Source organism: Tenebrio molitor, chromosome 6 (genome assembly GCF_963966145.1).
Source record: "Tenebrio molitor chromosome 6, icTenMoli1.1, whole genome shotgun sequence".
NCBI classification, from domain to species: Eukaryota; Metazoa; Arthropoda; class Insecta; order Coleoptera; family Tenebrionidae; genus Tenebrio; species Tenebrio molitor.
Window position 1 is genome coordinate 18,053,658 of NC_091051.1, and position 23,552 is coordinate 18,077,209.

General features: G+C 33.4%; 1 protein-coding gene and 1 long non-coding RNA gene across 3 annotated transcripts in view; one reads left to right on the forward strand and one right to left on the reverse strand.

The window, feature by feature from the left end:
- Positions 1 to 600: 600 nt before the first annotated feature.
- The window catches only part of LOC138134112 (serine-rich adhesin for platelets-like), a 31,625-nt gene continuing 8,673 nt past the window's right edge, over positions 601 to 23,552 (reverse strand). The window contains exons 4-8 of one of the 2 annotated variants that reach the window (XM_069052191.1): positions 22,914 to 23,144; positions 13,831 to 14,073; positions 1,322 to 1,873; positions 1,029 to 1,175; positions 601 to 974 (exon numbers count right to left, since the gene is read on the reverse strand). In XM_069052191.1, the coding sequence (XP_068908292.1) occupies positions 756 to 974; positions 1,029 to 1,175; positions 1,322 to 1,873; positions 13,831 to 14,073; positions 22,914 to 23,144 (1,392 nt within the window). In that variant the 3' untranslated portion in view covers positions 601 to 755. Of the gene's footprint in view, positions 975 to 1,028; positions 1,176 to 1,321; positions 1,874 to 13,830; positions 14,074 to 22,591; positions 22,856 to 22,913; positions 23,145 to 23,552 lie in introns of those variants that run through there. The other variant, XM_069052192.1, reaches the window with a different exon arrangement.
- Positions 7,640 to 8,527, forward strand: LOC138134115 (uncharacterized). The gene is made up of 2 exons (XR_011160642.1): positions 7,640 to 8,183; positions 8,241 to 8,527. It is a non-coding gene; the product is annotated as an uncharacterized lncRNA (long non-coding RNA).

The following is a 23,552-nucleotide window of genomic DNA, read 5'->3' on the forward strand; positions in this document are numbered from 1 at the left end:
AGGTTCCTACAAAAGCCACCTTCTCGGTGGTAATCAAGAATGTCGCCAGCGACGTCACCCCCCCCGAAGATGTCATTAAGGACGTCCCGGACCTCCACATCAAAAAGACCTGGAGATCGTCTCCAAGAAGACGAACAAACCAATTTACCTACCTTATCCGTCTCAGCACGAATGACAAGGACCCACCCACCGATGTTGCACGTTCCAAGACTCAAGTGCTTTGAATTTGTTCGATTGCACAAACTGGCAAATTCTGCCGAAATATCTGCCCTCCAATAAGTACGTGGCCAAAGACTCCACTTGTCCCGACGACATCCCCGTCCTTCCTCTCTGAGTGATTCTTGAAAAAAATCTTATTCCACAGAGTCGAACACGTCCCACAGAAGAATCCAACAACCTCAACTCCAAGGAGCAGTAAGGCCCGGTTTCTGAACACGCGATAAGTTACAAGAGATTAAATGCAACGTTAGAAACCATAGTAACGATTAAAATTAACCAATCACATTTTATGGGTCTATTAGATTCGTGTTCAGAAACCGCACTTTAATGCAATAATAACTGATCAATCTGTAATTGGTTTCATAAACCAGTAGCCACAACAATTGTTTAATTTTTTTATTACTACTTAAATAGAAATCTTTTCCATTACAAATTTTATTTAAAGCAAACAACCAACTTTGTATGTACAAAAATTTTATATCTTACAACCTAAATCTTCTTTAATAAAAAAAGTGCTTACATATAAGAAAATGCCATTACTGTGCAGCAGCTACCCTCTTAGGAGTAGGTTTACAAATAGTACAGTCTTCGGCGTCGGATGATCCGCTGTAAGAACTGTCTGAATCTGAAGTACTCGTTTCAGATTCGGATCCGGATCCGTCGGTCTGACTATCACATTCCATTTCTTGTTTAACTATGGGTTCATAACATAACGTATTCAATGGTAAGTTATTTAATTCCGTCGGTGTAAATTCCTACAAGAGATAAATTACATGGTACTGAAATTTCAAAATTAATGTGGCACTTACTCCGTAATAGTCTGTGAATTGTCCCGGCACCAAGGCTACAGGGTAGTACCCAACTTTTGGCTTATTTATTTGTTTCATTCTACCTTTCGGAAAGTGGACTGTTAGTGTTTGTAAGTCCATACAAGCCTTTCTCTGGTCTCTCCTGGCCTACAATATAAATAAGGAAAGTAAGTAAGATTTTGCTTTTTATTTTTTCTTGCACAGACGAGATAAGTAATAAGTGTAACGGTTAATATTTTAGAAAAGCTTCTGTTTGTCATATTTTCATATTTATATTTATACACCGTCTATACCTTGTTGAAAGTGGCATTCCAACTCGCCGCCGACTGCACCGCCTGTTGCGTTATATCCATTTTTGTCTTTTCTTGACTAGCCGCCAAAGTGAGCGCTTTCTGCTTGTTAGTCAGATCTTTGGCTTGTCTGTCACGTTGATGTTTACAATACTCCTCGTATTTATCTTGAAAATCGGAATACATAATGTCTAAAATGTCAGAACTGTTGACAGCTGTCAATCCGAGATCACACATGGCCTCGCTCGCCAATCCACTCTCGCGGATGAAATCTCTCTCCTGCATGTCTACCACTCGTCTGGCAATGTTGGGATATTTCCTCTTGAACGATTTTATGCCCAGAAATTGGGCGACTTGTTCCTGCAGCATGTAGGGACCTCCGCCACTCCAGTAGTATTCGGCCAATTGGTCTGCGGAGATGACGGCGCCTTCCGGTTCCTGGTGCACCTCGAGACGGGGACCTTTACGCACCTTCACGCTTTCTGTTGTGGCGCTGCTCTGGACCGAACTCTGAGATTCCTCGACTAGGTCGACGCTTGGTACTGTTGTAACTACCTGTTGGAAAGAAGCTGATTCAAATATGTGTCTGACGAACGAATAAATGTCATCCCCAGTAGTACTTTCTGTGTTTTATTTATTAAACTATTTTAAATTTTTATTAAAGTAAAATTTTGTTATAAGTACTATGGCGGACAAAAAATTTTGAACGATCAAATTTTGGCATATCAAAAAATTTCATTGTAAGCTGCCCTTTACTGTTATTATGACGTTTATAAATTAAATCGAAAAATTGACGGTTTGAAGTAAACGTCTATCAAGTTTATAATAATAATTTAGTGATACAATGCCAGCCGTATCTGAATTTACTAAAGCCAAAATAGTAACCCTTCACCAGAGGGGTATGTCGTATGGGGGGCAAATTTCGACGAATTTAGGGTTATCGAAGGGCACTATCCATGCCATTATGCGGAAGTGGCAACACACTGGGACGGTGGTTCGGCGTCCAGGTTCTGGAAGAAGCCGGGTGTCTTCCGTGGAACAGAACGAGGCACCCCCGAACTATCACCGAAATCTGTGCCTGTCCATGAGGAATAGATTGCTCTTGGTTGTACAGCAAAATGGAGCAATGATCAAATATTGACTTCTTCAGTTTTATTTGTAAATTTTTTTTCTTTTAAACTTTTAATTTTAAGTTTAATAAATAAATGTTATAATTTGTTAGTATTGTGGATTGATCTCTACTTTGAACTCTCTACTTGAACTAAATTTGGTTTCGTCTATGATGAAGACAATGGACAAATAAAACTGGGACACTTAAAATTTAATCTATGTAAATCAGACTATTGAATTGTCAATATATTTGTCAGTGTGTATACAATATGTCTTACCAAAGTTAACCTATTTGTGATAAAGTCGTAATTAAACGATGGAGATTTGTAAATTTTGAATTTATGTGATTGTCATTTTTGTCCCAGTTTTATTTGTCCATCGACTGTACGTATCTACATTCTACACCACTCGATAGCCTAGGGGCTGCAGCGACTCGCAATTTCGACGGCAAAGACGAAACGATTAAAATTCATCCACGTTCACCATTCGTGAGCCGACATAGGCACACCAAAATGTTTGTGTTAATCTATGATTGACTAATCTGTCACTGGTGACATGACAAGAAAGGCAAAAATAAAAAATGAGGTTAGTTGACCATAAAGCCAGTTTTACATTTATATGTCAAAGGAATAACAAGTCGTTCAAAATTTTTTGTCCGCCATAGTACTATGGCGGACAATAAATTTAGGCCGGCAAATTTCTGACATTTCAAAAAAGTCAATGCAAGCGACCATTTATTGTCATTCTGACTGATGTGTCAGTTTGTCAAACTGAAGGTTTTCAAGCTGTTTGGCGTTTCCTTCGCCCTTTTCGTAACTTACGGATCATGACGCACTAGCATGACTGATTTGTAGTAGCACTTCTCTCTGGTGCACCCTTCTTTTCCCAATTTTAATTTTGATTATCGCTGTCACGATGACAAGAATGACAAAAATCGAAAATGGGGTTAGTTGAACATAATGCCAGCTTCACATTTTGATGTCAACTCAATGACAGGCCGGCCTAAATTTATTGTCCGCCATAGTACGATATTAGCCAATTATTATTTTTATTTATTGTGTCCAATGGGCGCAGAACCCATTCAAGTAAAATTCACTAAAAACAAAGAAAACAATTAAAAAAAAAAGAAAAAGAGTGTGCTTAAGACCGTACGACAGAAGTGAAAAAATTTTGAAGTGACAAGTGACGCACAGTTGACTGTTTCGCGCTCGCTCCGCTAAACTCGACTCCCGAGATTTTAGCTTGCTGCGAACGATTTTAGCGTGATGCGAACGATTTTAGCATGACGCATGAAACTAATTCAGTGCCCGAGAATAAAATGTATGTGGTGCGCCTAAAGAAGCCTCCACTTGAAACAATAGCGGTCCAAAAATAGCAGCAAATGACATATTAAAGATTCATCACCTGTTGACTTATATTGGCTAAACAATAAATAACACTATAATCCCATCTTGTAGAGTGAAAAAGATACAAGTTGGCACAACTGAAATGACAGTTTAATTTTGCCAAATCGACATGTCTTTTAGAAAATCTTGAATTTAATAAAATATCGTGAAAAGAAATTTGTTTGACAAAAAATTAAAAACTGCTTAAATACGGTATGTGTATTTAAAAAAATTAAGCTAACTTAGGTGTCATTTTCCCTTGAATCAACATTGAACAGCATCGTGGGTCGTGGGATTTTTGATATGTTATTATGAAATATACCCTTTAATAGAAAAACAAAGTTATACAATCAATCAAATAACAAATTATTAATTGGAAAATTGTTAATTTCATCAAACACCTTGACGAAATCAGGGCAAATTATATCAACTTGGTGATTACTTATTTTGTATTCACAAATTGAGCCAAATAAGTAAGTCCGTTAGGCGTCAAGGTATAAATGTGAGTAAATGGGGGTTTCAGATTGAAAATTATCTTCAAAAGCATGACAAATGAAGCATAAAAAATAAAGGCATGAATAATCTTTTTTTTAAACAAAAGTGATGTGATTGGTAGTACAGAGTGGCTACGAAAATTGAAGTTACTTTTCTTCATATTACCAAGAGATGTCGCTGTTTTTACAATAAATATGAGGATCAAAAAAATATATTTAATTAAATGGCAACACAGAATTCAATTTTCATACAATTGTCACTATTTTTAACAATTGTCAATGTCACTGTCAGCGAATAAGTATCATAAAATGGTATTATCCTGCTAAAGAAGGTCGATCTGGTAGAACAGCAGCTGTGATAGTGCAGGATCATTAGCGTGCAACATATGCTAATCGGCTACCACCAACATTTAGCTACATTTTTTGAAAGCATAGTTACGTAAAAAAAACAATGTTGCCAGCAATTCCATTTAATTTTTTTTTGTGGTTCCATCTTTTGGACAAATGCGGAAAAGTGACTCCAATTTTCCTAGCCAAGCTGTATAATTCGAATATGAGGAGATTGGTAATCATTTGAGTATAGTGGATTCCAAATACATCCGTGCTGTTAAGTGTCACGATTTGTGAAAATTTATTATTCGCAATGTACCCGGCTGAAAGTTGAAACACAACTTTTGATTGAAATTCTACCATGCTTTATTTTTTGTAAAGTTATGTATGATTTCGATGTTTATGTCAAATTTGGATCAGATCAAAATTTAGTTTGGATGTTGTTGGGTTGTTTAAATTTAAAAAGATCATGCAACATTAAATAAAAAGACCAGAAAATCTCATTAAAACAGTCAATTAATTGCTTTTCTCTGACTTAAGTACTGTTTTCTTTTGTTTTTCTTTTTTTTTTTCGAATTGTTGACAAATTGTAATTGACACTGTCATAAAAATTTGGCGGGGCCGAGTACATTGAAAAGTACTAAATCAGCTTTATCAATAATCAGTGTGACAACTTGACGGAACTTTGAATTCACAATAGGTACAAGATTGCAAAAAAATAGAAAAACAATCAGCTATTAGTGTGGTATTATTTAGTTTTAAATATTACAAGTCGCTTCTTAAGAAAATGTACCATTGCTAGGTTTACATTTTGTGAACGAACACAATAGTTTGGATTTGAATTTTGAATTGTTGTTTATTTATTTTTTTTCACCACTAGTCTTAGAAGGCGAACTGAACCCAGAAGTAGAATTTCTCTCCTACTAGTTTTCGTATCCCACCTCCACCCGGCGGCACGGCAATTTTGCCGGGGTACATACACTATTACGGATATTACTATCAAGTAATAGTGCAGTGCTTATCAACATAATTACCGGCGTCTCGCCTCCACATTTTGACTTTGTTGTGTTTTATTATGTTCTGTGTCAATGTTAAGGAACTTCCTCACGATGTGACATGAGTATAATAATATACCTTTTTGAATTTCAACTACCAATGTGTTATCTAAATCCAGAATTTTTAAATTTTTAAAAAGTTAATAATTTTTCATTATTAACCAGTGGTTAATAATGAACAACCGTCACCTAGCAACGAAAGATTTTCTTTGATTTCATTGGTTAACGTAGACAGACGATTTTCAATTTTCATAGCAACCGTTGAAAAATGAGAACTCGGATCGTCGCATCGGACAAAATATTTTAATTAATAATTATTATTAGAAAGGGTTTTAACGTATCTAGTAGTGAAAAAAATAATATATACACCACGGTAGAGAAGACAATTTTAAGCCTCGCTTAAAAAATGTCTTCTCTACCTTGGTGTATAATTACTATTAATATGTAGAACGGTTTATTAATATCTGATTTTAATTGAATGCTCAAGGATTTTCTAGAATCTTCTAAGAACCGAGATCTTCCAAGGTTATAGATACTACTCTTAGTTTTTTGCATTATAGAAGATGATGGGGTCGTTGAACCAAGAGGCAAAATATCTAGAAGACCCTATTCCCACATACGTAATTTATAAGCAGATCAAGTTTTGATAAAACATTGAAAATAGTATTTTGGAGTCCCAGTTTGATCTTTGCTTACGTCAGATGCGATCCTTCATTCTGACAGTATTACTGTGGGAGGAACTGTAATGAATCGCTATATTTTGTTTACCACTATGAGACTGTTTTGTATCTCTTACGTTATTAGTAGAATTATTACATGTTTCCATATTGTATAATTTTGGTTACATCTACATTCACGTTTAATTGTATGATTACACCTACGTCAGGATTTAATCACAACTCAATTAGTTTTCAGAAGCATGCAGTCACCAAACATTCAAACTGAAATATTTCAATAAAAATTATAATTGGTTTAAACACGACGCTGTTCTTCTGGAAACATTTTGTAGGCAATGAACGTAAAATACCTAGAAATAAACACGGGAGTCATTTTATTGCTACCACCACCAATAAAATTGTACGAGATACAAGGTAAGCATCGGTGACGTAGTTGAATGTGCCGCAAGCCTCATAACATGAGTGAGACTAGTATCGCCGATAGGTGGCACTACCAGTGGTAGTGGAACAAGGTTGGTTGAATTGACTAATTTGTATAGTATGTTGCCTCGTTGCCATTTAAAACAATAGTTTGAATTTTTTCCCCCCGAAAAAATTACTCGTGACGTCATAAGGCACTAAACTTTTACTACAGAGTTTGTCGATCACGCATTAGGTGTTCCCTCACTAGAATAAAACCCAAAAAACTACCCAATAAACCCCACGGAGCTTATAAACCTTGGGTTCTATTCGAACACTCAAAATTTCTGGGTTGATTTTACGTCACGAGTTACTTTTCCCACCGCCCCCCAATTTTCAACGAGGCAACCTACTATACAAATTAGTCAGTTCTACCAACCTTGGTAGTGGAAATCTGTCTACTAGTTTGTCTAACGTTGCGAGGCTGCGGCACATCCAAAATTTATGTGGGTTTTCAACCCCCACTGCAATAGGACAATAATTTATAATGACCCTGTATAAAGAAACAAAACTATCATACATTATTATCCATTTTTAAAGTTCAGGTTTCATCTACACATACCCATGGCTGTCGGCCAATACCAAAACCCATGGCTGTCGGCCAATCCTTCCCTCGTATTTACATTCTATCACCGGCAGATCGCCAATCGGATTCGCTTGTAAACAATAAGTCGCGCATCACGTAGCAACCGCTAAACGAGGCACAATTTTAATTGTCAAATATTAAAAGTCAAATTAAATTCAATTTTCAAAGATTGCTTTTTCTTGCTATAGTCGTGGAGAAAGTATAGTCTTCAACTCGCGTGTAATGGCTATTACTCAAAAGGACGAAAATTCTAACACGATCCCTAGGTGAGTGGTGGAATCGTCCGATTGTTATACACTCGTTGAAGAATGTACTATTCTAAAATTTTCTTGGAGTAATCGTTTCTTCCGCAAAGATCATGGATTCTTTACTTTGAAAATGGTACATACGTTCAATCTTTGTTATTTTACTCTACATAAAGATTTAATATTTAGTTGTTACTAATAAAAAATACCGTAAAACGTTTTACGTGTATGTATCTTAATCCAACAATAAAACTGAAAAGTGTATAGTAAGTATTTTTAAGCGTTACTAGTTCATTACGAGTAAAAATTTATGGATAGAAATTATAACGTACAAAATGTGACGTAATTCCATTAAGTAAAGCAACATAAAGGTAAATTTTATTATTTATTTATGACTTAAGAAAAAAATCTGAACAACAAGCATTTCTTCTTCATAAAGTTTGTGGTACAGTTAACAAATTGAGAAACAACGAGGAACGACCACTATTTGAAAATGAATCTAATTGTTTTGTCCTTATTAACAGGTAATTCTTTTAAGATACTTTTTTTTTAGATTTATAATGAGTATTTTTTTTTTTTAGTTTTATGCATTACGAACATGAATGCAAATGAAAACGTATGCATCGAAGAGTGCGAACCGACTTGCATGTTGCCAGAACCGGATCCAAATTGTAGTCCCGCTGTTACCAAAGGGTGTAGATGCCCACTTGGATACTATAAACACAAAGGTACTGGATATTGTGTAAGATCTCTGATGTGCAAGTCGTTAGGACACTAGGACAAACCAACAAGAAAAACATTTTTTTTTTTATTTGTAACTATCCAAAACTTGATTTTTTAAAATTCAATAAAGAATAAATTAGATCAATTATTATTAGTAATTGAACAATGTAAAAATGAATCAAAAGGAGAACGCACACTTTATATGTAATTCTAAAGACCACTCAAATGGGAATATTTTGATATCAATCGACGCGTCTTGAAATGACAAATATTTGATACCATTGATATCAAATATTCGTCATTTCAAGACGCGTCGATTGATATCAAAATATCCCCATTTGAGTGGTCTTTAGAATTACATATAAAGTGTGCGTTCTCCTTTGAAAGAATTTTCAAAATCAGTGAAATGTGGTGTAACGAAAGATCACACTTTAATAAAAGAGCAACTGTTCCATCAGTTAAAGAAGAATATTAGATTCAAAGACTGATTTCAGTTTATGCAAGAGCGTCAATGAAGTGGATTAAAGAAACGAAAAAGAAATGGTTTACATAATGAATCAAAGTTTCATTTGTTTGGAATTGGAGCGCAATACGAGTATGTATGAAGACTTATCAATAAAATATTTCCGTAGTAAAAATGATCCGTTTATGTGTATGGGTGAAATTTGTCGACATATTAACTAACAAAACCATGTTCGATGTAAAGTTACAAAGGAGAAACTTTGATTCATTACTGTATACCAGAGAGAAAGGAAGGCTCAATGCGCGCACTGTCCTTTTGGGATTCCAAGCGGATAATAATACATTGATGGTCTACCAAGAAGCAATCATCGAAAAATACTTTGCAAATCTCTTGAGCCAACTTGACCGAGAAATTCAGAAAAAACCATAAATGGCGAACAAGGTCTTCTTTATCTTTTTCCCTAAACTGAAAACTTCTCATCTGAAAACAATGTTAGTGCAGTGGCTGAGGAACGTAGAAGAAACCTCATTTATGGAAGGGCTAAATGAACTGCAGGAATTATGTAAAAAATAAAATCAGTTGTGAAATTATCTTTTGCCTCTTTCGGAGTTAAATCATATAGGGCCAGTTTATAGAAAGAGAATTAAATATTTAATTCGAATTAAATTTTAATGTGCGATTAACCCATGAATCTGAAACTTCGATTGGTTCAATCTGATCAAGTGTTCAGTTAATCCCGCATTTGATTACGATAAAGTTAATTTCGCTTCTGTAAACTGACCCTAAATCTTTAAACATCCCTAATAGAACTTAACTCAGAGATTAAAAATTTTAGAAAGTGACTGACGAACTCTAGAATAAAGACCTGGTTAAATCTGTGATTGTACTGCTGGTATTAGAAGATTCTTATTTGATATCTGAAAAATGTATGTCTTTAGTTTTTCTTTTCTTTTTATTCTCTGTTCTTACAACTACCGTTTTTTTTTTTTACTGTAAGGGTAGTGGATTTAAAGTAAATATTAAAGATACGTTGACACGGGACGTGAAAAAAAATCGTGAACCACGTTCGTGAAATCACGAACTTTTATCCCCCACTTTTTCGGGTCGTGGGGAAGGTTGACACGGCTATGCTCTCGCAATCGTGAATATAATCCATTAACTTGAACCATATCACTTTGGGGGTGTTAACTTCATCTGTTGAACACCCAGACTTTTTGTTTTGATTATTTTTTTTAGTTCTTGTAAGGAAGAACTTCTTAATTTTTTGAATTTTATCAATACATGTACTCGTACTATCGCGGCCAAAATACTTTGGTCGTCAATGTGACATAAATGATATTCAATTGTAAAGCAAGCTTTAGGATGTTTAACCTTATTTTTTACTGTTGTCAAAATTATTTTAATCCATCAGTGTCATACGGGTGGGGTAAATCCCAGCTGCGGAGGCAGGGTTCAAAAGCAAAAGATCAACATGGTCGCTGTTTAGACAACCTTCAGAAGCAAGTAAGACGATTCTATATTTATCAAAAACTGAAGATGCCATATTTTTGAGAAGAATAATTTCAAATTGTCATGTATATTGACATTAATACTTTATTTACATTTGAAGTGTCAAAAAGTGACGACCAAAGTATTTATTAAAAGGGAGCTAACAAAAGCAAGTCACAGCTAGTGTTGAAAGTGGCCACCAACGTTTGTTAATTCAATTTAGTAAATTGTAACAATTGTCAATTCGATTGATGACATTTATTGACTGAACTAATAGTTCGGCACTTCAAAAAAAAAGTAGAGCGGTACAGGAAAATTTACATGTGCAAAAATTCCAAAGGTAACTAGATGTAAATCATTTTATTCCACACTGTATTTTGGAAGTATACTCATAACAATATTAAAGATTAATCCTTTTATTAAGTTATCCAATATGTAATGCGGTATTTCTATGTTGGTCAGATCTTAACCCTCCACCACCCGGCGGTACGGCAATTTTGCGGGAGTACGTTACTCTATTACGGATATATAAAAAAAAAAAAAAAACATGACTGACATTCAAAATTTTTGTTACAGAAATTCTATCACGCATAATAAAAATGATTGGCAAATTGACATCCATGTCAAAAATTCCAAAGTGGGGATAGAAATATACAGGTGTCCCCCAAAAAAAAGACGAGTCCATAACTCCGTTATTTATCGGAAGATTTTAATTATCTGTACACCAAATTAAATGGTTGTTAATAGGCTATAAAATGGCCTAATAAATTCAAGTATAGCCCCATGGGCTTCAAGGGTAAACTGTCAAAATATTTTTTTTCAAATGGGATTACATATGTTTTTTTAGTAATTCTGATAGAGATTTTTTATTCTGAAAACAACAAGTATACACTTAAATACCAAAAATGCACAAAAAAAAAAAATGTAAAAAATCGCTACTATCGTCTATGTTCCATTTTGCGCTAAACATTGGCGGCATATCTGCGCAATCCCACATGTTATTATTTGTCATTTGTTTTTCCAGCTACATTAATTTGGTTATTACATTGTAACGCAATGCATTTTGATAGCTTTTCGCTTTGTGCTCGTCATTTGTTTCGAAAGTTAGTTTTATTTTTTTTTATGTGAAGTTATACTTATGATACTTTGTTATTTTCAGAATTACTAAAAAAAGTACGTAATCCCATTTGAAAAAAAATATTTTGACAGTTTAGTCTTGAAGCCCTTGGAGCTATATGTGAATTTATTAAGCCGTTTTATAGCCTATTAACAACCATTTAATTTGGTGTATAGATAATTAAAATCCTCCGATACATAAGAGAGCTATGGACTCGTCTTTTTTTGGGACACCTGTATAAAACCTGGTTTACAGCTAATGTCAGTTGAATGACAACGACTGACGAAATTCCGTGATCGTGACTGTACCTGCCAAAAAAGAAAAACCAATTTTATAAGTTGAATTGTATTTAATGCAACAATTGCTCAAAATGGGCACCGTTTCTTTCTTGGCAAATTGCAAATCGATAGTAACATGTATGCCTTACGTTTTGTAACATTTCCGGTGTGATTTGCCTAATTTCATCTCTAATACGTTGCCTAAGATCTTCAATACTGTTCGGTTTTAGGCATGAAATTAGACAAATCACACCCGAAATGTTATAAAACATAAGGGATGCATGTTACTATTGATTTGCAATTGGCCAAGAAACAAACGGTGTCCATTTTCAACATTTGTTGCATTTGAATTTTTTTATTTTTTAGGACGTAGGCTTTGAAAATATTCAGGAAAAAATAGTGCGTTGTATTCTTTGCGAAGTAGGCTTTCAAACGAGGTGTTACTTGGCATACCCTTCCATTTGAAAAAAATAGTTATAGGTGGTTGCGAGCTTCCGGGGGCAGATATGTAAAAAACATATGCGCCAAAACGTGGGCAAGGGAAAACAAAAATCGACCTGTTTCGGGATTTTTTACAAAAACCGTCTATGCCCAAGTTATGAATTTTATTCGAGTTAAAGTTTCCACACTATATCCAAATCGCAGGCGTATTTTTATTTTTTATTTATTTAAATTTTTTACAAAATGAGAGCCGTTATTGTTAGAAGAGTTGGATCTGAATACATGAACAAGACGATAACGTATGTGGTTCTAGCAACACCTTTAAATTTTTTCTTGTAGGACGTATTAAAAGAAAGTCTACCAAACACCTGTACTTACGATTGAAGAACTCAAAGAATTCGTGAGTATATTGCCATAACGCTAGAGACATTACGTCACGTTCACAGGTCCTTTTTAAACAGGGTTGACACGTGTTTACTCCAAAATGGAATGCATGTTGAACAATTTTTACCTTAGTTTTCTTTTTACGTTGTCATTTTGCTGAATAAATTTTCTACATTGTCCTTTTGACGTTTCTAGCCAAAAACGCTATTTTGATTCAATTTATAATTTAAATTAAACGCAATATCATGTGGTAAGTGGAATTAGTATTTTTGGTTGCATCTAAGAAAATTTCAGAAATAAGCCATAATTGACATACTGTATATTGCCGAAAAATGCGTCGTTCTCTTAATATTCGAAAAAAATTATCCAGGGTATTTTACGAGTGATTATGATTCCGACGGAATTGAAAATGCAACCCACAATACATTTGCAAAGTAGGGAATACTTCAAAGACAATCTTCCTCGTTAAGAAGTTATGCAGCAATCCAGTACAACCACAATGTAAATTAAACACAGAGTGGTCTGACCATCTGGAAAACTGAAAGATCAGTTTCTTACTTTTCATCATATTGCCGCCTATTTTAGTGTGAAACGAGCACCGAAAAAGTTCATACGGTACGTACTAAATTGGTCTACAAGCGTCATTTCTTGCCTTTATCTTCACTTCAAACGCTCTCTATCTCGTCCGTATATGCACTCCTATGAGAAGCTCAATTATATTAATCAAACAATCGCTCCATTCTTGTCTTCGTTAATTCAAGGCCGCACAATAAATTTCAGTGGCACACCACAACTCCGTTTCATTTTACCTTAAACGACGGCTGCCGACTGAATTAAAAACTCGTAATAAACAATTGTTCCTAATGCGACTACATTATTCAGAAAAATATCGTTAAATAATAAATTAATTGAAACCTTGACCAAAACCGATACGTCCCTCGGTGTTGAAGCGGTGCGGACCGAAGACAAAATCATGTCAATACACAGAAATTTCGCTGTTCAGGTGAGTTATAGCTTCTGTGATTTCAGACAGAGTACCTACCATTATAATAAATAATTCACCTACGTCTGGGATAATAATGTTTATCTCTTTCGTTACCTTGAACTATTTTGCTTAATGTCTTTATGGGTGCAAAATTTCACTGGTGCATCAGTCGATCCGTCGACGGCCGTCGTTTCGTATAAAATTGCGACGAAACGGTAAAGCGCACGTGACAAGTTCTTATCACTCTTATCAGAGAGTGAGGTTATGACAGAAGCACACAGCGATCGCTTACCTGTTTGGCTGGCGTCTGGGCTCTGCTGCTCGTTTCCGCACTCATGCGTGTTTCTTCTTCATACATGACAATATCGGCCCTATCAGTGGTGGAGTTGTCGTTCTGCGGTGGTGCTAGCAGTGACTGCGATGGTGACTTATGGAATCCATCGTCGATTTCGATCTGTTTAACTTCAGCTTTATCGCCAGATAGCAATAAGTCTTCTTTGAACTGTTTCAGTTTACCAGCACTGAGTTTCGGCTCCTGCACAAGCACACACTTCATCAATTTACCGGAAAAACATTTGTTCGGTGCAATTCGTCAACGGGCAATGTCATAATTGTTACAGCAAAACTGAAATTATTGTGTCTGAGATGTTTAAACTTGACCAAAATAACATTTACTAAGCACAGCAGGTGAACATACTAAAAATAGATCATTGCGAGATTATATTTGATCCATGTGTGTAAATGCACACTTTAAATTTCAATATGTTGTTGGATCGGGGAGCATACGGGTCCGATGGAGGACATTCTTTTCTTTTTATTTATCGACGTGCAGAATGGCGCAACACCACACCGTGCAAATATTTGGAAGATGCGTTCTAATATAGCAAATTTGGCATAATTACAACATCTCTAAACAAATATTTGTTGCTTGGAGATTGTGTTCTTTAAATGGAAGTAAAAACTGATACAACGGAAGTAACAAAAAATTCGAGACTGAGCTCAGCTAATTACGTTAGTTATAACTGTAAACATGAAAAAATAAGAGAACTGAAGGGATGAATGAAAATATTGCATGTTTGATTTTAAACCTTGAATGTGAATCTTCGACTTAGGTTCTTCTCCCCATTTACTAAAATACCAAAGCAACACCACAGAAAGTTTAAAATAGAACACGGTTTCACTGAACTAATCAGCTACATGAGTTGAATTTTTCAGTTGAACGGAAAAAGATAATTAAAGTTCAAATGGGGTCTGCAAATATTACCACAAGAATGCTGCATTGATTTTGTTTATTTACTTAACAATTGTCAGGAATAAATGTGTTTATATATTTTAGTGGCATATAAAGAGTAGCATTATTAATTAAAAAAAGAATTCTTTTGTACAACGAATATGGCGACAATCTGGAATTATTTGAGGGTTTTTTGCACTTCTCCTTTGATCTTACTATTTGAGCATAAACATCGAGTAATGCCCATGGTGCATACAACTTTTTATATTTCACTGCATTTGAATTTGTGAACATTTAAAAAATTCATAAATTTTGAACTTGATTTTCTAAATTTCCTAGTTTGCGGTTGCTTGTATGATAGATATCTATGACTATGACGATTTGTTTGAGAGGGCATAATAAGCGGGCATTATGATTTATAGGCCCTAGGGCATTATAGCCTACTTAATAGGTATATCTCGTTGTCAAGGTATAAAAAAAAATGATTCAGTGAAATATAATAGTTATTTATGCAACAAGTGCAAAAAGTGAATGATTATTGCACGCGACGTGAAAATTATCCAAAGAGAAGCCAGGCGAGTGAGACAACACGTCAAGTGCAATAACACTTTTTGCACGTGTTGCATACAACATTTTTTCTGCGATCGAACAAAAAAACAACGATAAACAACAGTTCAGTTCTGTGCGTCGTGTGTGAAAAATGCAATAAACACTCACTTTTTGCACGATCGCAGACAGACTGTTGACAGATGCGTGCAATAAGGACTTTATTGCACTAGTGCAATTAAGAGGCACTTTTTCCACTAAAAACAATGCAATGAACACTAACTTTTTGCACGATCGTAGAAAAAAATTTTAACGTCCCTTTAAAAATTACAGAATACGCTCCAATATGTGTTAAACAAATAATTTGACGTACTAATTGGGACTAATTTATTCCAATAAAGTGGTTGTCCAATTATACGAATTTTTATCTAAACCACCAAAAAAAAAGACAATTCTTTGGAAGTGTTATGTCACAACAAAACTACGAGTAAAAAATTTCGAAAAACCCACTGTGCGCGGTATATTAAATTACTATTGTCGATGTTTCAATTAACTTATCGGGTCGACAGAAGAATTTACTCAATTATTCTTAAACGTGTTAAACTGATTGTGAGAAAAAAATGTGAAAATTAGCTTGAACGAAGTTAATTTCGAGGGGAAAACAGCTGGAGCATTTATAGTGTACAAGAATTTATGAAGATTTATCCCGATTTTTTGTATTTACTGTACTTTTTTTTAATTAAATTCAAATTCAAATATGACAGTTCAAAAATCAAAATTAATCGAATTGTCATGTTGTAAAATTTACAATCTTAACCTAGAAAGGAAATCAACAGACAACTCTTTGACAAATGACTAGGCGTACCTACCAATAATTATTCTAGAGTGCCAACCCACTAAACTTGTCTCAATCATTAAATAAAGAAATTCATGATGACTTATACAAAGATATGTGTGATATTTCCTCTTTAGGAGTTGGCGAAGATCTAATAATGAAAGGCTTTTCCTCTAACTTTCCACAGTCTGATAATAATTAGTGCCATTCTGTTTCAAAATTTAGCAAGATTGTTATTGAACAATATTGATTTTGCATAGATCCAACCAATCAACAGCTTCATATCATAGCAACTGCAGCATTGTTATATAGCAATATTGGTAAATTTTAAAACAGAATTAAAACAGAATTATCAGTGAAATGGGACAACTGCTGCCGTTATCTTTACATTAGTTTTTAAAAGAATCTAAAACGAAATTCAGTACAGATTCTAGTCAAAAAAAATCTCTGCAAAAGCTAAATGTTGTACAAAAATTTTGCAGAAAGGTAAAATTTATTTTGTTGCAAAATTGAGTTAAGCATGACATAATGTTTCGAAGTAGTTTTTTTGGTTAATATAATTTTGTGAAGTCAAACATTTATTTTTCATAAAACAGAAATTTATATCCTTTAATTTTTCCTTCTAAATCAAGGCTTTCCAACAAAATCTACGGCAGTCGATCGTTTTCTCGATTCAAGAAAATTAACATAAAGTTGGAAATATGTAGGTATGCAGCTTCTCTAATGATGTTAAAATACGGTTTAATTTTTTAATTTACATAATTCTTACCACTTTTTCATTCACTATTAATCAAACTAGAAAAATGACATAAACTGACATAACCAGACCGCTTGATTTTTGTTTAAATTTTTATTTGTAGAAAAAAAATTCAATTCAATTTTATTAACGAGGTAAGACTTCAAATACTTTTTTTTGGATTTGATAATCCAAAATCTCAACTAACATATTTCCCACCACACATGACAAATCTTATGAACAATAACCGAGTTACCGAAAATTTTGAAAACAACATTATAAATTACCTACACGTTATTCTTTGCTTGAAATAGTAAAAAAATGTTCTCTGCAATTTGCAACGATTTGTTGTATTTTTTTGTTTTAAAAGTAAAAAGATGTGATTTTTCTAAATTTTTCGCTTTCAAAATAAGATGAAATATCTCAAAAAATATGTATTCTAGGATTTGTAATCTCAAAGCATCGTTTTTAAACATAAAGTTACATAATTTGTATCCCACCAAATTTTCCTTTAATAGATAATGTGGTTTTAGGAAGTGTCACAAAAATTTCTGGTTAAAATACATATGTATTTGTGTAGAAGTTTCAAATACAATTCACAGTAAATAGTAAATAAAAATTTAAAAGTACATAGTTATATCCCAATATGTCGATATTAATTTAAAAAATTGAAACAATTGAATTAATTATTGTGACTTAAAAAGCATAAACAAAAATAATGATATTCAATTTGACATCATCTTCAGTTAATAGAACAACTATGAACAGTTCGAGATAATGCTGGTACGTTTTTCATATCAAATAAAGCAGGGAAAAACCAATAATGCAAATTAGTAAAAGGCAAATTTGTAAGTAGTTTAAATAAAGTTGTTCTTAAAAAACTAGTTTTTTAACAACAGAAATACGTAAAGTTCTAAACGGATGATCATTCTTAATGTAATTACATTTTTTGCATTGCTCCTTGCGCACAAATAAACAATTCAAACATGAATGATAAGACGCATTAAATAATAATTAACAACGATTTAACAATGTTGTTGTAATGACATTATGTAATAGGTATAATTTTCCTCACAACACAATTTGGATAAGTCACAATTTTAATCATACATAAAAAGGCGTACTTACGGACCAATTAAATATATTTGGTTATTCTACGCAAAAAATTTAAAGAGAAATTGCACACAAATCAAAATACTTTGTAAATAAATGATAAAGAACACTTGAGTGAACTTACCTGATTAAATTACATTTTGAATATTTTTTTTAACCAATTTTAATTTAACTTTTCAGGACGGAATGTTTAATTTTCCAAAAATATTTAAACCACAAACACATCACTACTCCCTAAAGCAATCAGCGGTAACTCGGTTAGAGCTTTGCCGCCTCTTGAAATTCTGGAATAACACGTTCACCCGTTTGTGTGAAGATAAGTGATTAACAAAGATGTTATTTGGACCATAACCGTCTACAATACTAAATGGACTTACCACATTTGTATGCACCCATGGTCTGTAATACTACGTTATTGATTGATTTGCATGTCTAAACGTGAATAAATAATAAGTTCTTTCTTACGTTACCGTGACTGAAATAATGACCACATCTCTTTTGTTGATACATCACAATCAGAGCACGATTAGGGGATTGTGGTCAATAATTACAATGAATCGAGAATTTGGCTGTTTCAATGGGTCGACAATTATTGTGTAGAAATGCACAAATTGCAACACAAATTTAAAAAGTGTCAATCTCCAAACAATATTTTTGTTTTTCTGATACTGCTTACATTCCATTAATTAATTTTTGTTGACGTACAACACATACCAAGGCAGAAGATTACAATTAAAAGATAAAAAAATAAATTTTGAAAATTTCACTTATAATTTGATACATTTACATTCTTAGTACCTTCAAAGTTCAATTATCTCATATTAAACCATCCGTTATATTTTTCATTTAGAAAGTTAAACTAAATTATCAAGTAAAAATATTACTTACATTTTAAGAGTTGCACAAAAATGTGCCCTTAAATTAAACAACGTATTTTACGTTTACATTTCCAGTAGTTAAGTCATTATTAACTATTTTTCACCTCTTGTTTATCATACAAAAAAATTGTACAATCAATAAACATCAACTACGATTTCAGAGATCAAACTTTTTTATTTTTCTTACGTAAAAATGACATTTTTAGAAAAAAACTTAGTAGGGGTAGGTACTGTGTACAGTATTGAGGTACTATGAATCGAAATCACTTGATAATAACCGGTTTAATAATTATTTTGATATTTCTGACATATCCAAAAATGTATAAACATAAACGTTAGCAAAAAAAGTGTTAGAAAAAGTTGAATCACATCTTCAGAAGATCTTTGTATTTGAGAGAATGCAGACTTTAGAGGCCGTTGTTCATAAAGCGGCGTTACCCCTAAACTCGAGCGTAAACCATTAACTTCATGTCTAAATATTTATGACAAATTTTCATTTCTCTATTATGACAAGATAAAACTAGAACAGAACATTTTGAGAACCACTCTTTATAGCACCATAAATTAAATTGTAAACTCGGCTCTTGTATGATTGTGTTAATAATATAGCAACGTACACTGCGATCATTAGGGGCTAGTTAACTTAAATATTTCACTTCGCTCCCCTTAGAGATTTTTAATTTTTTATCAGTTCTGTCTGTACTTTTACGAGACAAGTTTGTAAGTTGACTTGATTTCGCAATGAAAACTTAAATTATGAAGTAATTTTAGAGTGTAAAAAATTGTATTTTTTAGGTACAATGTACATAAATTACAAAGTTTATTAAGAATTATCAAAGGTAATATCTCACGTCCTTATAAATAAATAAATTAGCCAGCCTGATCCTTTTTCCACCTCTGATTTTCTCATTATTACTCAATTTATGTAGTGATTTATACAGGATGACTATACATGAATATGACTTTCTTCCTAAGTTGTGAACATTTTCAAGAATTGCTTTGACAAACCTGATACCTCAATTAACACATTGGCGTACAAAACATTATGTAGATATGTATTAATAAATTGTCTCGAATTGGTGAGTACCTACGCCTATGTTTATGTCAACTATAGCATTAAAAACGAATTGACAGCAGAATAACCAACAATAGTATTACCAACTTATGAAAAAAAAACACATTCATTTAGAGTCACCCGGTATATCTTATTGTATTCATTTAGCATTATATTTTTTATGTTTTATAGTTGACAATTTACAAAGTTTATAAAAGAAAATTTCGTAAGTATTTTGTCTTGTAATTAATTAATATTTGTGAATCTGTTAAGCATCTGACAAGTGAGGTCAAACACGATGACCTCGTGGGCCGTGACAGACCTCGTTAATGCGTTATCCAACAGTAATCGACATAACCCTCCATATTTGCGTTGTTTGATTTTCGAGATGATCCAAATGTAGTTTCAATAAATGAAAAGAAAATGAACTCATTACGTAAACGACTCCGTAATTTTCCTTTGTTGTTTAGATAATGTTTATTATTATCTATGCAATTATAGTCCAAGCAGTATTTATAATTGTTTGTGTGTATCTAAATTAAATAAAAATAGAGAGTGCATTTAAAAAAAACTCATATTTACGCTCTGATTTAAAATAGTTTTAAATATCTCAAAAAATTCTATACTTAACATTCGTTCTACCTTTTACCACATTTTAATAAAATTTTACCTTAATTTTTAATGATTAAATGACATGCATATACAGGGCGCCCCAAAATTCTCGGAACAACTCAATGGGGCAATGTCAATTCATGTTGGAAAAATAATAAATAAAATCTATATCTTTTAGATTTGAAGATATGGGGACTCAACATTTTTTTTATCATTATTAATCGATAGTTTTTTATACAATTGTGAACGAAATAACTAGAAGAATAAGAACAATTCCAGCCAAAAAATTTCGTCCACCCTTTTCCTGTCATTTAACCTATAACAACGTAGACACAATTTGATTGACACATGTCAACACGTGAAGTGAGGTTATTCGTTCGTAAAGGCTGCTTTACAGCATACGTGAGTGGAATGACAGTTGTGACGAAATTTTTTTGTCCGCCATTGTACAAGCAACAACAAAAAAATATTTTTTCTCCCTACCGGTTAGAAATGTAGGCTGTGGATACCTCATTTGAGGTGAGAAAATTTAACTTTCTCGCTAAGGTAAGAAAGTTAATCATGAAATGTTTATGGTAAAACTGTACCAAAATACAAATGTCAAAAGTGAAATAAGTTATTGATAAATGAAAGCCAATTCAATGAAGTAAGTTGGTAGGTCAATCATATAATCTGGAAAATAAACAGATAAGCTAGGTAGGTAGATTACTTTACCCTGTTTATATCAAATTTTCGAACAAACCTCAAATCTTCAAATGCGATGACAAGTTAATTAAACAAATAACACAGCCTACTATTCAATTCTCAAAATTTTCGTTTTAATCACGAATATAACCATCTTTTTTGACTTTTTTCAACAAAGTTGTGCCGGTAGGGAAAAAAATTGTATTCAAACCTTGTTAAGAAAGTGTCCTTGCAGACCTTAGGCACTTACAAACCTCGTTTACGACTCGCTTTATAATCTTTGCCTGCGGTCTGCAAGAAACCACTTTCTTACCTTGGTTTGAAATATACTATTGGTTTAATATTAATAAACATTGAAGAGTACTTTCTCTACTTGTACTTCCACAGAATTTTATAGTTTGATATTACCATGGGAGTTTGTTTTTTACCTGATATATTTAAGATTTACGTTTTATACAATAAAAATTTATTAAAAAAAAACAAGAGAATACTATCTGAAGAATAAGAAATAACAAATCGAAACAAAGAAAGAATATACTAAACACAATTCTATAATTATATACAGCGGCGAGCATTAAATTTTAGTCGTTCTTTTGACAATGGAAAGCGCTCGAGTGTGAAACGGGTATAACCTATGACTTTTTATACGTCATTATTTCCCCTTTGTCAAATTTCATTGTTAAAATGGAACGAAAAGTATATGGAACAAAATATGTAGCATGATTGATGAAGTGATTCTTACTTTATTAAAATTTGAAACTGGGCCACGATTTTAAACAATTTAAAAAATTCTTGACCATTGTGAGTCCAAATTTTAAAATGTCATCATCTACCAAAATGTATTACTCCTGACTGTACGTTGTACGAAAATATGCCTACATGTGAACAAAGTGAAAAAGTTAAAACGTAATAACCAGTCAGTGCACGAGTTATTTAAGAAACCCATCTTCACTACCTACGTAATACGAAAAAAGCAGTGTTAAAAAGCCACCGTTCCAATTATGTAAGAACAAAGTGGAGTCACTTAGTATTATTAAAATCTGAATGCACCAGAAACCCGTTTACGAAAAAGTAAATTAAAAAACTAAAACACAAAGGTATAAATCAATCACCTTTTGTATACTGTGACTATCTGCATCTCTCCCAATTACACAAAAACTGTTGCGTATCCTAATAATTTTTCTATTTATGTAACGTGTAGCAGTGTTTTGCGGTATGTACTCTATCTAAATTTAAAATTTATCCAAACACATTTGGTGTTGGGCCATCTGCATGCTTAAACTGGACAAATGACATATTATTTCAATATCTATGCGTGTGTTGGGGTATGAGTGTCATTCGAAATCTCGTAAATCAAATCCAAATTCTGAGTTGAAAACGATTTAATGATATATAATAAAAAAATAATACAAAAAGATTCTCACCAGGCCTATATCAAATATAATGTGTCTATATTTATGAACAACATAAATAAAAATTCATCGTAAATTGAATTCGATAAAGCTTGCACAGATTTGATTTTTGTTAATCTCTAATAAATCTCTCAGACTTCTTTTTAAAGCTATTAATACTTGAACATTGAAATAATATAAATATGTTCATGTTCCAGTTCAACATTATTTCGATAACTAAAAAGAAAAATCACATTCAGCTACAGTCCACCATCGGAAAAGTATCACTACTCACCTTGGCTGCCTTCGGCGGCGGGGTCTCCGGCGGAGTCGGAGTCCCCCGAGTGCCCATCCCCCGCTTGCCACCTCTACCGCGGCCGGGCCCCCTCGGCTTCCTGGGCTTGATGCCGAGCGTCGTCCTCACTGACTGACCTCGACAGCTCCGCTTCGGCCTGGTCGACTCCACCACTGGCTTCGGTTCCTCCTCCTTGGGGTCCTTAAAGTCCTCTCGTACTTGGAGAGGAACCTGGGCAACACAAAAAAATTCTTATAGAAAATATTAAGTGCACAGGTGCAATACTTTCACCTGACCCTTCTAATTTATAACAAAATCCCTATTGGAAACCAGACAATGCGTGAGAGGTCATGTTCCTGTACCTACTTAAACGGTCAAGGTTCAAAGTCACATAAGCATAATTTACCATAGATTTAAGCACTGTTATGTAACACTTTAGAATGTTATTTTAATATTTTTCTCTTCGGTACTTCATTGAAGTCTTAATAACAAAAACATTTCCTTTCTAGACCACACGCTAGAAATTTATTTTTACTTACTCGATGTATTTATAGCGGAGGTGTGAATAAAACTCGGCGGTCCTGACCAAATGAATAAAAATATGTTCGTTTCGGTTGAATTTTTAGTGATGACATGACA